General features: G+C 37.8%; 1 protein-coding gene across 1 annotated transcript in view; it reads right to left on the reverse strand.

Moving 5' to 3' along the window:
* The window catches only part of LOC107734520 (plexin A3), a 211830-nt gene that overhangs the window by 47979 nt on the left and 147732 nt on the right, over window positions 1-16119 (reverse strand). Inside the window, exon 10 of the mRNA XM_016546492.1 lies at window positions 8826-9026. Within this exon, the coding sequence (XP_016401978.1) occupies window positions 8826-9026 (201 nt within the window). The remainder of the gene's footprint in view (window positions 1-8825; window positions 9027-16119) is intronic.

Consider the following 16119-nt stretch of genomic DNA (forward strand, 5'->3'; position numbering starts at 1 on the left):
CATACATACATTTTTGCCATTAAAGTGATGTGTTTTCTTGTTTATTGCTTCTCCTCCATTAAAGGTTTGCTTTGAGGAGATTAGCCTGCGTGTGTAAATGGGTGGAAGCCTTTGTGTTTGCCCATACTATACCACTTATCTCTGCCAGTAGTGAATTGATTTTCCTCCGGCTTGACTTTCCACTGTATTGCAGCGTGTTATGTGTAGACAGCCTGGCCTGGTTCTGTCAGAGGGCTCACTGGAAATGACTGGCAAACGACAGCAAGGTAATCTTACCTCTAAAACCGTCCTCGATTTATCAGCCGCCCCGAATGTGCAAAACACAACCCAAGACGGCTGCTATCACAGGAATAAAGGCTATTTGTGCCATTTTGATTTAGCTTTGTACACATCCTTGGGGTACATTTCAATCCTGCTTGCATGTTTAATCATTTAGTTAAATATCAATTTAGGTAAATATCATGTGGGGTTTTAAAGAGACCACTCTTAAAAATTGGTGTGCTCAATAATCCACTTATTGGAGCTAAGTTAATATGGTGCTACCGTTTATGGCAGCAGCTATGATGAATAATCAGAGATATTGACTCAGGGACAAAAAATGCTGCTTCTCAAAAAAGCAGCCTTCTCCTGAAATTAAGTGATTGCAATTAATTCAAGTGGAACTTGGTGGAACTAAGTATTTAGTCTTTAATAGGATTTTATTGTTTAAAAGATGTTTTCATAGACCTCATCTCTCTGGATACGCTCAGCACCAGTTGACCTGTCAATGACGTCTCCTTCGAGTGACAGAATGAAAATCAATAAAACTTAATGATGGAGGACCTGTACATTTAATTAAGTTACAAATTGAACCAGACTCAGCACAAAAAAAGACACAACGGCATCAATGGTACGAGCAGAATGAGCCCACTGTGTGCGCAGCATTACTTTACGATAAACTAATTATTGAATCATAGCTATCCCATTACTAACGACAGTCCAGTAATAACAGCATATAATTCACTTCAACGAATGTTGCGTCATGGGCTAATTTCTAGGTTGGGAGAGGGGAATTCTGGGATATGATAAAAGATACAGCTTCTGTCAGTCCAACTATGATGTGATTTGGTTTGGTTGAGAGCCACTGGAAATAAATAACGGGTTGAGTTCTCCTAAAGCTAGGAGGATAAGGAAAGGCGGCCACATGGATGCGCAAGGAACACGTGTTGCCATAAATGAGCCGAGCGTGCTGACCTAAAGCATTTTTTTCTGGTGCATCACTCTTGGAGGGATTTCTTCATTTGGAGGTTCTAGCACAGCTGAGCCTCTTAATACACAGAGAAATGCTCAGGGAGCAGTTAATGCGATACATTACGCCTGGGACATATACAGTGGATTGATCACCACGTTAGTTGATCAATTTATTTTAATAAGGCCCACCTGCTTCCGCACGGCAACCTAATAGCATTTACAGTTTAAAGAAGCGTGCCTGTGACTGCACTGAAACACCAGGAACAAGTAACTGAAATTACCTGAGAAAATGTTTTGGCCTTAGTCAGGCACTTACTGTTCGCATGCAACCCAGGTGATTGTTAAAACACGTTCCTCTCAGTAGTATGGTACAAAACAGCTAATGCCTGATTGAGCACTTGATGAGAATAATAGAATAATGAGGGTGAGGTGGTTCAAAATGCCTGACAAAAATAACATGTATTCAAAAAGCTTCCACTACCCTGCATCGAGGATAATGGGGTTCTTTGTGAGGGCCCTCTCCATCAAGAGCCTGGATCAGAACTTGGGCATTGTGTAAAAAAGGCCTTTGGCGGTACATTTGCCCGGTAACACGGCCGGTGCCTCTCGCTAAGGGGTCAGCGGTGCATAGCAACACTTACGCTCATGGACTCACTTGGAGTATTTTGCACTCCTCTCTCTTCTTGGAAAAAAAGTGAATTTCTTTGGATTTTGCTTCAGCCTAGCAAAAAGCACACCCATTACAGATGTATTTTTTCATAACTAGAATAAAATTAAAAAGTACACACAGAAAGCAGGTGGTTGTTATTATGTTCTAGCAGAGACGAGAACATTTATATTTTGTCTGTCAAGCAATGTACTATATGAGCAGATGATGCATCAAACCTATGTTCAAGCTATAGCTGTTCATTAGTGATTCTTGAGTGCCATGCAATAGAAAAATGGTCAACCTGGAAGAAAAGTAATAGTCAAATATGACTGACATGCTGTCGTAAGGTTAAATAAGCAAACCACTGTGGGTTTACACAACTGGAAATGTGGTTTCAAAACATTTAAGTACCTTATATTTTTTCCTGAGAGTAAATGCTGTTATTTTATAACTGATTTTGAAATCTTTGGAAATATAAATGGACCAATAGCATCTCCCTGAGGCACACCATTGCGAAATACCATCTTTGCTTTGCTTTCACGTGATTTGGATGTTTAGTATCCAATAGATATAATCATGACTAGTGATTACCAAGTAGTTGGTTAGCTTTGTAGAACCAACTTTCAGAGGCGGCTCGTCGGTGGAGGCATGGGAGGCACAGCTTCCCCCAAATTTTTTGGTGAAAATGGGAGGAAGACGATTTAATGTTAATAAAATTCACAATTCATTTCAATTCATGTCTCAGAATGTGTATTTTTTGTTTGTAATTTCACAGCTGTAATACCATAACATGTTACTGAAGTTGGAAAGCGACGCTTTTCTATCGCGAATGTGCCGAATCTGCTGATGTAATTACAACCGCTAGGTGATAGAGAAGGGGAGGGGGAGGCCGGGGCAATAGAAAAATGGTCAACCTGGAAGAAAAGTAATAGTCAAATATGACTGACATGCTGTCGTAAGGTTAAATAAGCAAACCACTGTGGGTTTACACAACTGGAAATGTGGTTTCAAAACATTTAAGTACCTTATATTTTTTCCTGAGAGTAAATGCTGTTATTTTATAACTGATTTTGAAATCTTTGGAAATATAAATGGACCAATAGCATCTCCCTGAGGCACACCATTGCGAAATACCATCTTTGCTTTGCTTTCACGTGATTTGGATGTTTAGTTGATATAATCATGACTAGTGATTACCAAGTAGTCGGTTAGCTTTGTAGAACCAACTTTCAGAGGCGGCTCGTCGGTGGAGGCATGGGAGGCACAGCTTCCCCCAAATTTTTTGGTGAAAATGGGAGGAAGACGATTTAATGTTAATAAAATTCACAATTAAAAAAAAAAAAAAGCCAATCAGCATCGAGTGTTCACTTTCAGCGCTGAGGAGTGTTGAGAAAAGAAACCTCGTAGGGGAGGCTAGCCCCCCCCTTCTGGTATATCAATCAATCATAGAGACGTAAATTACGTGATATTAGTTTGAATGTCTCCTGCTGCGCTGATAATGTACCAAGTACTTATGAGTAGCGACCGCCACTGCCAACTTTTAGTATTATTTAACATTAAATGTTTGAACATGATCACAACTAGCTCATGAATTGGACCTTTTGGTCACTAGCCCTGATCTTTTACCATTTCCCCCACAGACACCATGACTACATACTGATTGATTCATTTATTAGCTAGAACAATTAGAATGTTGTTATATTATTGCAACCATTAGCTTTCCCAATACATTACTGGCAGAATACACTAAAGTCCTTTGGAGCGTAGCTGATGTTAAAGCCACACAATAGCAGCATTGTGAGATACTGAAAAGGCAGCTGTCCAAATTTTAGGGTGAGGCAGGAACGGGACACTTCTGAGAAATTAGGGAGAATGCAGGGCCAGTTAACTTGATTTTTGTCAAAAATAATGACCCTTTAATTCCAGAGCAAGCGAGAGACTTGACCTAAGGGAGACCACTTGCATCAAGATAAGAGCAGATTAACTAGCTGTAATACAACACCAGTAGCTTGTGTGCCTTTGTCTTCAACACTGTGAGATCAATAAAATCCACTACGATTCTCACAGGTGTGTAGCGTTAGCAACTGCTAATATTCCACACTTAGTTCATTATGCATTATGCATATTATGCATTTTAGTTAACTGGATACTACATTATTTAAAAAAGCAATGGTGGTAAAAGAATTGACATGTGGACACAAGTCAAATGCATTATTGAATTAAATCTATATTAAACAAAATAAATAATTAGTAAAACAAATGGAAACAAATACACTATCCACTAAAATCTATATAACATAAATATAATAATAACAGTAAATAATAGCAATAAAGAAACTTTTATAAATAAATAAAATGGCATTAAACTTATTGTCCACTAAAATCAAAAAATAAACAAATGAGTGAATAAATAAATGTATTTATTTATTTATTTGACAGTCAGAAGTTAACTTAATATTCACTGGAATCAATTCACATCAGTGATATTTGTAAACTGTAAATAAAAACCAAAAAGGAACTAAAAACTTCAAGTTAAAAATGACTGCAGCAAAAACACAATTGAGCACAAATTTAAGGTTGAATTGAAGTTAAAGCATAAGAGAGAGAACAACATACTAAATAACCTCCAAAACCTCATCTTTCTTCTATTTACTTTACCTACGAGTAAACAAATAGAGCTATATGTTTAACTTTCTTGAGTACAGTACGAGAAAAAAAATAGCTGACCATTTCATACACGTTCTCAGGTGACGTGTAAGCAGAAGATGAAACTGATTGATTCACCGTTGCCAATCCGAAGGCACTCACAATTTCATTAGCACGGACCCCACGGCCTCAAAGTCACCTGCCGTCGGCTCCCAGAAGACTATGCAGTGCCATTCGCCTTGACAGCCATATTGATTGACTCTCACTGCCTCGCGTGAGAGCGTGTGAGAGAGAGGACATGTGCTGAGGAAGGGAGTGGCGGACAAATGATGACACACTCTCCTGGGAGTCAGTGTAATCTGTATCAGGTCTTCGCTTATGTTCGATTGCTATTCAGGAAAGATGCATGTCATGAGAGAGATGATGTGCTTTTTCTTTACTGTGTCACTGATAATCAGGCTATCAATTAATCTGTGCATGTCCAGACCAACACAGATAGTACAATGAGGTGAGAGACAAAGAGATAAAGGGGGGATGGGAGACGATGAGAAGAAACTGTGAGAACATGAGGGTTTGGTTTCCCATCCCAGTGAGGCAGAAACAAAGAACTCGTCTGGAAACATTGCAGTTCAACCTTACTGAGCAAGTTAGTTAGTTAAACGGTCAACGTAAACTAGCCATCTACCTGAAAAACACCACTTTATGTTTGGTTGAATGGGAACATGCACAATGTAGAAATACAACTAAACCTTTCTGTTTACAACAATATAATCATGCAGCCCCAAGCAGACCACAGAACACAAGTTTAACATGATAAAGCTAGCTCACTCCCATCATGATTAATGATGTTGACTGCCAATCCACAATCTGTATACAGGGCATGCAAACTATGTTGAGATGACAAATACTAATAAAAGCAATACCATTTGAGAAAAAGAGGCAATTTACGCAGCATAGTAAGTAATGTAATGTTTTAGGAGGTAACTCAATGTAATACATAATACTTTTAAAAGAACGTAGAATTTTTATGGTGTGCCCTAACATGTAGTGTCCTATATACAGGGTTCATACAGATGCTTCAAAATGAAATTCATGGTCTTTCAAGAACTTTAAGCACTATTTTTTGGGGTTTCCAAGGAATATACAAAGAATATCGTTCATCAAATTCTTTATTGCTAAATTTAAAGGGGTCATATGATGCGATTTCAAGTTTTCCTTTCTCTTTGGAGTGTTACAAGCTGTTCGTGAATAGATAAGATCCCTAAAGTTGCAACGACTAAAGTCTCAAACCCAAAGAGATATTCTTTATAAATTTAAGACTCGTACACACCCTCCTAAAACGCCTAGTTCAAACATGCCCCCAACATGTCTACGTCACGATGTGGGAAAATTTGCATAACGCCACCCAAATGTTCACAGGATCTAAACCATCCCAATGCAGTACCCTTAATACCAACCGGGTGTGTCTCACACAGTGAAGCTGCGGGCTCTTTGATCGCCCCCTGGTGGCTGGCTGCAGTACAGGTCATAAACCCCGCCCTCTCCATGTAAACGAATGGGACTTGAGTCAAAATAAAAAAATAAATTACGCTTCCAATACAATTTTCCGAAAGATGGTTTTGGTCATTTAATGTAGTTGTTATCAAGCTGATATATGTTCAATAGTTCTAAAAAATGTCTGAAATAGTTCTGCGGGAGTTTGGAAATGTCTATAAAAAAATAATGTCTTCATTTTAAATTTCTTAAAAAAGAAAGAAAAAAAAACTAAATAAATAAATAAAATGTCTGGTATGAACTAGTGCTATTTTTGTGTCATTAGATTACTGTTAGTTTTTATTAATAATTTGAATTTATTTATATTTTCCATTTTCATTTTGATTTAAAGTTTTAGTTACTATGTTGTGTTTTTGTCATTTTTTATTTATTTAATTATTTTTAAAACAGTTTTTATTATTTTAATAACATTTTTAGTCATTTTACTGCATCAAGTTAAACTAATGAAAATGAGAAATGTTGACTTGACAACTAGCTGAAATTATATTATATATATCTATATACACTTTCAAGTAACAAAAGTGTTGTTTTATTTAATGGTTTTAGTTTTAGTATTAGTTTTAGTTAACAATAATAACCCTTATATGAAATATTAACTTAGCTTATACAGCAAATACTAAGAGGTAAAAATTTACAATGACTCAAAATTAACAATGGCCAAGTGCCAAATGCAAGTGAAAATTTGCATCGGTGTGTAAATAAGAACAGTACCATTACTTGATTGCAGCGGGGTGTACTTTAAGCACCCCTTGATTTAAAAAAAATAAAAAATAAAAAATAAATTCTACAAAAATTTTCCAGTTCTTTTATTTGAAGCACCTTGTATGAAATCAAGCACCTTGTATGAAATCAATATATAGTGCCCTACCATGCCATATAAAAGCTCTTACATATAAAAAACTTTGTCCGTTGTTTAGGAATCTATTTACGTCACGCTGTGCAACAGTTCTGCAGTCAGTGTGGACAGGCAAGGTGCATCACACCCACTTATGACACGGGATGTTCAGCGCTGTGAATTTGTTGGTTTTGCGAGATTTTATAAATAAAAGACCCGCACAGAAATGTCAATATTCATCTGCAATAAGTAAATAAGAAACCTGTTGCCCTCCATATAGTCAATATGCACTGGCATCATCACTGACAGGCGGCTAGAGGACTCACTTTGCATCTAAATGCCTTCATGTCCGAGGCCAAGTTTCAATTCCAATTTAAATGCATAGCGCTGTTGGAGACGGCAGTGAGGGTCAGAGACAGGGAGACTGATGAACAGGAGGAGATGAGTCAAAACAGATGGAAGGACAACAGTTGCACTGGGGTCCTGCGAGGAGACCTTCGAACGGCAGCATGTGTCATTCCTGGAAAGGACGACAATCAATCCAGTGCCGGGGCGAGCGCTACAGACGTGATCCTCATTATTAAATTGCGACGGGACATCAATTGTCTTGTTGCAGGGCTCGGGCTAGTGGATTGACCTTTGACCCTGTCACAGTACGAAGGTCAAAGGGCACACACTCCACCTCGGAGCGTGGCAAATCGGGTTCACCACATTCATTTTCACCGGGTCACACTGTTGTGCCACATTACGAGGCACGTTCAGCAACTAGCTAATTATCTTACAAGATTCCCTGAGGTTACCGTGACAACCAGATGGGTCACAGACGGCAAGCGCCTGCATATGAAAGCGAAAGGGAGGACAGAGAGAGATTCTCAATGTCAACATTTAGACATGCTCCATTTTTCACTGGGATTGAGAAAACAACACATTCAGAGTTATAAATTGATGTCTTTGGCGATTCACCTGGATAAAGATTCGTATTTTTTTATGATCAGTGATTCAGAGAGAAGTCACCTTGGCTTTCTCAGCACACTTCAGACAAACCACCTCTTTGCCCTACAAGCGACGATTTGCAGCTCATGCTAATTTTTTTAATGGAATAATAATGTCACAAAGGCAAATATAATGAGAGAAAACAATGCATCTGTTCGTATGACAATTATTCAAATGCCATCTGGGGTGCGGCTACGCTTGGAAAAATAAGCTGATTAATAAATGACATGCTTGCTGTTTAGGATATATTGAAAGCAATAGTTCACTCAAAAATAACACTTCTGTCATTATTTTCTCACCCTCATGTCATTCCAAACCTGTATGCTGTCATATTTTTCTGCTTTCCACAGAAAGTAAATAATCTTCACATAGATCATTTTCCATTCAGTTGAACTGCTGTTCATCGGAATTCTAATTATATATATATATATATACAGTGGTGTGAAAAAGTGTTGGCCCCCTTCCTGATTTCTTATTTTTTTGCATGTTTGTCACACTTTAATGTTTCAGATCATCTATATATGAATACATAAATATGACTTCTGCACTACAAGTTTATGTGACAAACAGACCCAAATTTAAGTCATTGTGTGTTGATAATCAAATTTGGCGCAGTTTGGGAGTAATTCGATATTTTTCCTATTCAAGCTGTGAATTTAATTTATGCAAGCAATTGGAATATCACAAAAAAAAACTATTTCACAGCATTCCCATCCCATGTTCAAGAGAACAAAATAGAAATTCTGCCATTACTAAAGGATGTCAACTTGAATCTTCAGATTAAGCTACTGCTATAAAGTCTATAAAATCCATTTTTCCTGCATTAATAGCCACTACTCATCACGTGTTCCTAAACTGAAGTGCAGTTCATATGTGAAAGAGAGTTGTTGTCTTAGAAATGAAGTGAAGTGCTCTTACCGAAGTGTTCTGGCACTGGATGCAGGAGCTGTTAAAACGGACCGCGGGAATACGCTGGACTTTGCCCTGGATTTTAAAGACGCACTCATAGTTCTTTTGTCCCGACTGAGGCTGGGGCAAGTTCCGAGCTCGCAACGTGATTGGCCGAACGATCCCCGCCGGTACCAGGATGTCGCTGCTAGGCAGAATCTGAGGGCAACCCTGAAAACGACAAAAAAGACAATATGTAATAATTCAGTCTCAGAGCAAAGCACAAACAATCCCAACTCATAAATATCGTAACGGATTCCACTTTCACTCCAAAGATGACACTGATTCCAGTTTATTGAGCTCAAGGACAATAAATAACGTCTATTCGACTGAAACTTTGCCTACAAACGTGGTATTCAGTCTCACACAAATGCACCAAGAAAGGAAATCGAGGCCATTAGGGTGGGAATAATTTAAAATCCAGCAATCTGAGGCTAAAAACCCTATTACACAGCACTTGCATCCATCTCCAGTTTTACGAAGCGCGGGTTCTCTCTGCAGATCACACTGATGAAGCGCTAAATGAATATCTTCCTTAGTCCTGCATGTCAAGTCGCGCTAGAAGAGTCATTACGGTCTACTCTACCCGTAACCGATTGCAGCATTTATCAAAGACACTCATATTGACGTGACTTCTGATCACACTGATGGAAAACTAGTCTCATATCCTGAGACATATTAGCAGGTCAGAAACAAGGACACATGCAAAGCACAATCTGGAGAGAGACACATGGTTCCTGTTTATACAAACCACATTAATTGATTGATGATTATCACTTAGCGACAGATGCAAAGAGGTCTCGGTTGCAAACCAGCTCTTCTCCTTCCAAAGTTGTGCATCTGAGGATATTTCGGACAATCTGTAATCTATTTAACACTGAACAATAATCAGTGTGGTAGTAAAAGCAATTTGCAGGCAGAGGAGACATAAATCAGAGCCACTAGCCGCCCAGCTCACCGTCTGCCCGAGCCAAAAAGGCAGCACGCTTAATGATGCAACTATTTAACCCGGACCTCTATCAATCTGCACAGGCTTGCATATCAGTGCGACAATAAATCTCATTTTCATATTGGGTGTTTGTAAGGAAGGATTTACTCCCTGTGGAGGCACGAGGGGCACACAGGTGGCGACTGCAGCGAGAGGAAGGATAGCATGCCTTCATACGGCAAAATGAGCACAATGAATCAACTGTAGTCCTGGAGAAGATGACAACAGTGAACTAATGATAAATTACTCCAGACGACTGGCCCGTAAACAAATACACTGTCCACGGGCATCAGAAAGCGACTCTGATAAGGTGAAACTCGGGATGGGTGTATTTATTGAGAAAACACAAAGCTCAGTCACCGAAAAAGGTTGCAGCTGTGCGATACGTGGCTTAGAGCCGCAAAATATACATACACTCCCTGCTTCCCAGTATGTCTACTTCCCTAGTGTATAGTATTTCAAAAGAAGTATCTATCTATCTCTGTCTATCTGTCTAACAATCCATACACCATTAATATTACAAACATAACTGTCCTTAAATATAGTTTGGCTGATTGTTTTCTGCCGTCAATTAGAAACCTCCACCAACTTTTCTCTTAACAAACCTGTTAACAACATCCATTGCCTGTGTATATTCCGCTCAAATGGAAGGCAACTGCACCCTGCAAACATTTCCTGCCCCGTCCCTCTTAACGTCAGTTTGCTTGTTCTCATTAACAAGCTCCAATCACTACTTAATTATGAATTAAACAAGCCAGGGATGGAGTGTTTGCTGAATGTGGCTTAAAGGTTACAGATAAGAGTGGTGAGGTAATGTCAGTGTTTACCAGTACATAACTCATCACGCCGGGAGCACTGCATATACAATGTGTAACTCTGACTCGAATTCTTCTGACTGAACGAGCCTTGTTTGAAGCCACATCAATTGAATTCTATATTAACATGCCATGTTGCCATGGTGGCATCAGTAAACAGCCTACGGTTAGGCTAATGAACTATATTATGCACAGTAGAATAGTTTGTTGAGGTTATTATGATTAATATGTTTCATTACTAATGGAACATCCGTGTTTTTCCATCATGTTGTGGCTAAAATCCAATGGCTAGGCTGCAAGCATGCAAAATTATTTGCATGTCCTTAAACAGATATTAACAACAGGATATGATGTCACACTTGCGGTTTAAAAAAAATGTCAATTATAGAATTAATAAATAAATGATAAATATAATACATTCACAATATTAAAACCTACCATCTACTTTTCCAAGACAGCTAATTTTCTCAATGGAGCTTGAGGTTTCTAGATTTCAATGCAAAAATAAAATAAAATAAAATAAAATAAAATACCTTAACCTTGTTTTCTAGCAAAAAGATCTAAAAATCCTTAAAAAAAGATAAATTTACTTCAGAAGAAAAACTGCACAAAGTTTGAGTCTTGTTATCAAAGAACATACCTGTAAGAATGAAAATTTTAAGAATTAAGAATTTTTTTAAAGAATTTAAGCATAAATTCATTGGAATTCTGTGAGATTTTTACTTACAACAAGAAGTCTACAATCTTACACAGTTTGCAGATGTTAATAAATATTTTTATTGCAGTGTTGTATTGACAAACCTGTATTATGTATTATATTTATCAAACATATTTTTGCAATATGCAACATTTCTCATTTTAATTCAGTTTAACTTGATATACCAAAATAAAACAAATAAAAATTAACAAAAAGCTATTTAGACTTATGTTTAAAAAAATGAAAATGATAAAAACACAACAAAAAATGTACAATTAAAATGAATTAAAATAAAAATTAAAGCTGATGTATAATATCAATAAAAACTATAATATTATTTCAATGATACTAAAACAACACTGGTGAGTGCAACTTTAAACGTGGTAAACAATGTACAGCAAGGTCTCTCATGGCTTATTGCTTTACCAAACAGGAGGCCATATTCATGCATTGTCCAATAAAACACTCTGCGTTTGCATTTACAGTGGCTTAAATGATGAATTATCCCATTTGGCTTTCAAGTAAGGTTTAGTGCCTTCCTGTGTGACATCATAACGCCGCCGCCCGTGTTTTTATGCATCTACGCGGTGGCGGTAACTGTATCCAGCCACCCGAGCAGCTGCTTGTTTCCCCAGTAGGGCTTTTCCCTCGCACTGATTAGCACCCCATTAGGAGAGGCCTGGCAGCTTACTGCCTGTTGACAGTCTCTCCATTAACCTTATTGTGCATATCCCGCTTATCACACAGCTAAGCACTTTTCTCCGTTGAAACATAAAAAGCCGGAGAGGCCGAGGGAGAGAAATTCATGCCACACATTTAGAAAATGCACACACACACACACACAAAATGCACAAGAAATCCAATTTTTCACTGGAGGTCAGCTAGAGGAAAAAACTAATTGTTGCTTACATATATAATTTCCCGAGCAGTCAGTTGCTCAGTCATTCACTCCGTTTTTCTCGTTTTTCCATTCCTTCTACCCTGTTAATCCCACTTTCAGTCTTCATAAACCATAATCCATGAAATATGCTCCCTTCCCTCAGTGCCGAGAAAAATAAATTCAGTCTCCGGATCACTTGGGAGCTGTTCCAATTAAACGTTACATGATATTTTTTTGACTTTATTCATCGGCTAAAGCGGATTTTTTTTAAATGGCCTGTATAATCTGAGGCGCGGCACTTGTTGAGTTTCTAAAGCTTTGATTGGTTGATTGGAGCTGGATAATATTCTGAAGGTGCTTTATGAAGCCTGACTTGAAAGTACATGCATATAACTACAAATTATAGTTAATATAGAAATGTCAGTTCACTGCAGAGGCTGAACTAATCATCAACCCGACAGCACTGATGAAAGGCACATTCAAAAATGTGATTTGGAGCCATGGCCTAGCGGTTGGGTGCTGTTGTGGTACTCAAGCTTAGTAATCAAATAATACCATGGTACATAAATATGGTAATCAGAAAGTACCATGATACAAACAATACATTGGTATTTTGGTCATGGACAAATAAGAATATCCAAGATGATGAAAAAGGAAATAGAAAAAAGAAAAATGTTCTAAGAAATATCAATGTTTGTAGAAATGTATATGTACCATAAAAATAAAATAAAATATAAATATATACTGCTTAATATATACAAAAACAAATATTTATATTATACAAAAATGCATTAGATAGATACATTAATTCATATATTGAATTGATGCTCATTATAAAGAGGCATTTTCAAGGGTCTATATAAAAAATTTAATTCAAAATTTAAAAAATTATATTCAAATTCAAATAAAAATAATATAAAAGAATGTATTAAGAATAAGGAAACATTTACACACATTTTTGTTTTTATTTATGAAAATTTTTATATTTAAATATTACATCAAGTTCTAAATATTATGATGTCGCTATTTCACTTTTTTTAATTTCAGGCATAAGATTTTAATAAACAATTATGTGAAATAGATAAGTGATATATAAGAGTATATATATTTTTTAATAATTGTATTATTTTATTTAAATATAAAATAAAATTTGATTAATTTCAAATGTCAATGCACAACATACACATACAGGTGCATCTCAATAAATTAGAATGTCGTGGAAAAGTTCATTTATTTCAGTAATTCAACTCAAATTGTGAAACTCGTGTATTAACTAAATTCAATGCACACAGACTGAAGTAGTTTAAGTCTTTGGTTCTTTTAATTGTGATGATTTTGGCTCACATTTAACAAAAACCCACCAATTCACCATCTCAACAAATTAGAATATGGTGACATGCCAATCAGCTAATCAACTCAAAACACCTGCAAAGGTTTCCTGAGCCTTCAAAATGGTCTCTCAGTTTGGTTCACTAGGCTACACAATCATGGGGAAGACTGCTGATCTGACAGTTGTCCAGAAGACAATCATTGACAGCCTTCACAAGGCGGGTAAGCCACAAACATTCATTGTCAAAGAAACTGGCTGTTCACAGAGTGCTGTATCCAAGCATGTTAACAGAAAGTTGAGTGGAAGGAAAAAGTGTGGAAGAAAAAGATGCACAACCAACCGAGAGAACTGCAGCCTTATGAGGATTGTCAAGCAAAATCGATTCAAGAATTGGAGTGAACTTCACAAGGAATGGACTGAGGCTGGGGTCAAGGCATCAAGAGCCACCACACACAAACGTGTCAAGGAATTTGGCTACAGTTGCCGTATTCCTCTTGTTAAGCCACTCCTGAACCACAGACAAAGGAGAAGAAGAACTGGACTATTGCCCAGTGGTCCAAAGTCCTCTTTTCAGATGAGAGCAAGTTTTGTATTTCATTTGGAAACCAAGGTCCTAGAGTCTGGAGGAAGGGTGGAGAAGCTCATAGCCCAAGTTGCTTGAAGTCCAGTGTTAAGTTTCCACAGTCTGTGATGATCTGGGAATTTAACGCAATTAACGCAAAATTACTGTAGCACAATTTCTATTCTAACCCTTTAGCCCAATTTTGCTACTCTGCTTGCGATTAGATCATTTTAAGTTGCTAAACTCCGGGAAAGTTTTCAGTCCAATGATCCAGTAAGCAAATGCATTCAAACAATCCGTCCAAAACAGCGCTAATATAAAGGAAACCAGGCTGATTACATCAGAGATTGCAGAGAGAACAGAGACTCGCATTGCGTTTTAAGTTAATTATTCATTCCAGTGTGTTTCGCTTTTAAACACGAGCTCTGTAATATTCTGTGATTTTCTCTGAAGAGCGCGAGCCCTCACACGCACGTCACGCTGTGTGAAGTACAGACTGAACGGATTGTCAACACAGCCCACCCCTGTATGGCCAGATGAGACGCAAACTACGGTTTCTCGACTTGATAACCAGTCTCGCTAGTAAAGTTTTGATGGATGAAGACTGCAATCAAGGTAAAGACGATTGCGGTGGCGTACAGGAATCGTACAGTAAGCATGCGTGAGTCTGTTATAATAATGCTTGTATGAGTGCTCTTGACGCACTGATCACACATTGTATTTATGCACAGGCACAGACATTTCCGTACATTCACGTTGTTTCCACACACATTCACGATAATGTTTTGATTTGTCATGTGTATGTTGCTGTGTTTAGTTATTCTGAATGGATCCGTAGATATATGCAGTCAGCAGGCGGTTGGTTAAGTTTTTTTTTAGCATCACCACGTGGTCCTGTTCGGTATCGCAACTTGACTTCTCTAAAATGTTAAAAAAAGCTATTTGCTGTTGCACTGTACACATACTATACAATTCAGATATTTTTCTTTTTTTTTCCCTTTCATATGTGCTTATATAGGCTCCTTATATAATTTGGTTCTTTGGTGTCCTTTTGGAGTCCTTTTTTGGAAAAACATCTATATTTATCTTGAAAAAAGCTTGCAGAAAATACAGATTTTTGAGAATCACCCTTCAATCTTTTGGTTTACTTTGCTGAACACATCAAATTATGACAAAATAAACAATTGAAAGAAGATAAATGGTCTATGCTTAATTTCATGAAGTGTGCGATTAATCGCGATTAATCACAGAAAAAGGGTGTGATTAATTAGATTAAAAATGTTAATCTATTGACAGCCCTAATTTTGAACTATTTATTGACTTTAACATTATAACTGTCATTCTGCGGTTTACATAATACATTCAGATATATTATATATATACACAACACAATTTGTGAATTCCTGAATCTTTTCACAGCTCGTTTCATTTCGCCTGACGCTCTTTACTTGTTGCATTGATATCAAGATACCAAAGGCTGCTATGATACTCAAGCCAAAATGTTAGTATTGATCCAACACTAACCGTGCGAGACACAAAGAATAAGCCTCCGTTTAATATATAAATGGAGCACTTGTTATCACAGCAGCTGAAAGACATTCATTTGACACAAGCAGCCTGAAACATGAAGAAAGCACAAGATCACCAGGCTCACTCCGGCTCTAAATGTCTCTTATCAGAAAATCAAGCAATCTTGATGTCAGCCTCAGCCATCTCGGTCTTAGCACTAAAGTGTTTGCTAATGTAAAAACAAGATAGCTTATCGCCAACGGCTGGCATGAGAAGCAAGGACGAGGGCACTGTTTGCTGTGCATCGAGACTGAAGACGTGAGGGGTGCGGCGTAATGGCTGGCTGCTGACAGACGCCCGCCGTGTCACTTCCAGTGCGGCTACAGCGTCCGGCTTGAAGGACCACAGCAGCCAGAGCGCTTCCTGCCGAGCTAATGGCGTCTCTGTCACTCATCCCACAATTAATTACCTCTGCCCGCAGCT

Source organism: Sinocyclocheilus rhinocerous, unplaced genomic scaffold, assembly GCF_001515625.1.
Source record: "Sinocyclocheilus rhinocerous isolate Xijiao unplaced genomic scaffold, SAMN03320098_v1.1 scaffold99, whole genome shotgun sequence".
Taxonomy (NCBI): domain Eukaryota; kingdom Metazoa; phylum Chordata; class Actinopteri; order Cypriniformes; family Cyprinidae; genus Sinocyclocheilus; species Sinocyclocheilus rhinocerous.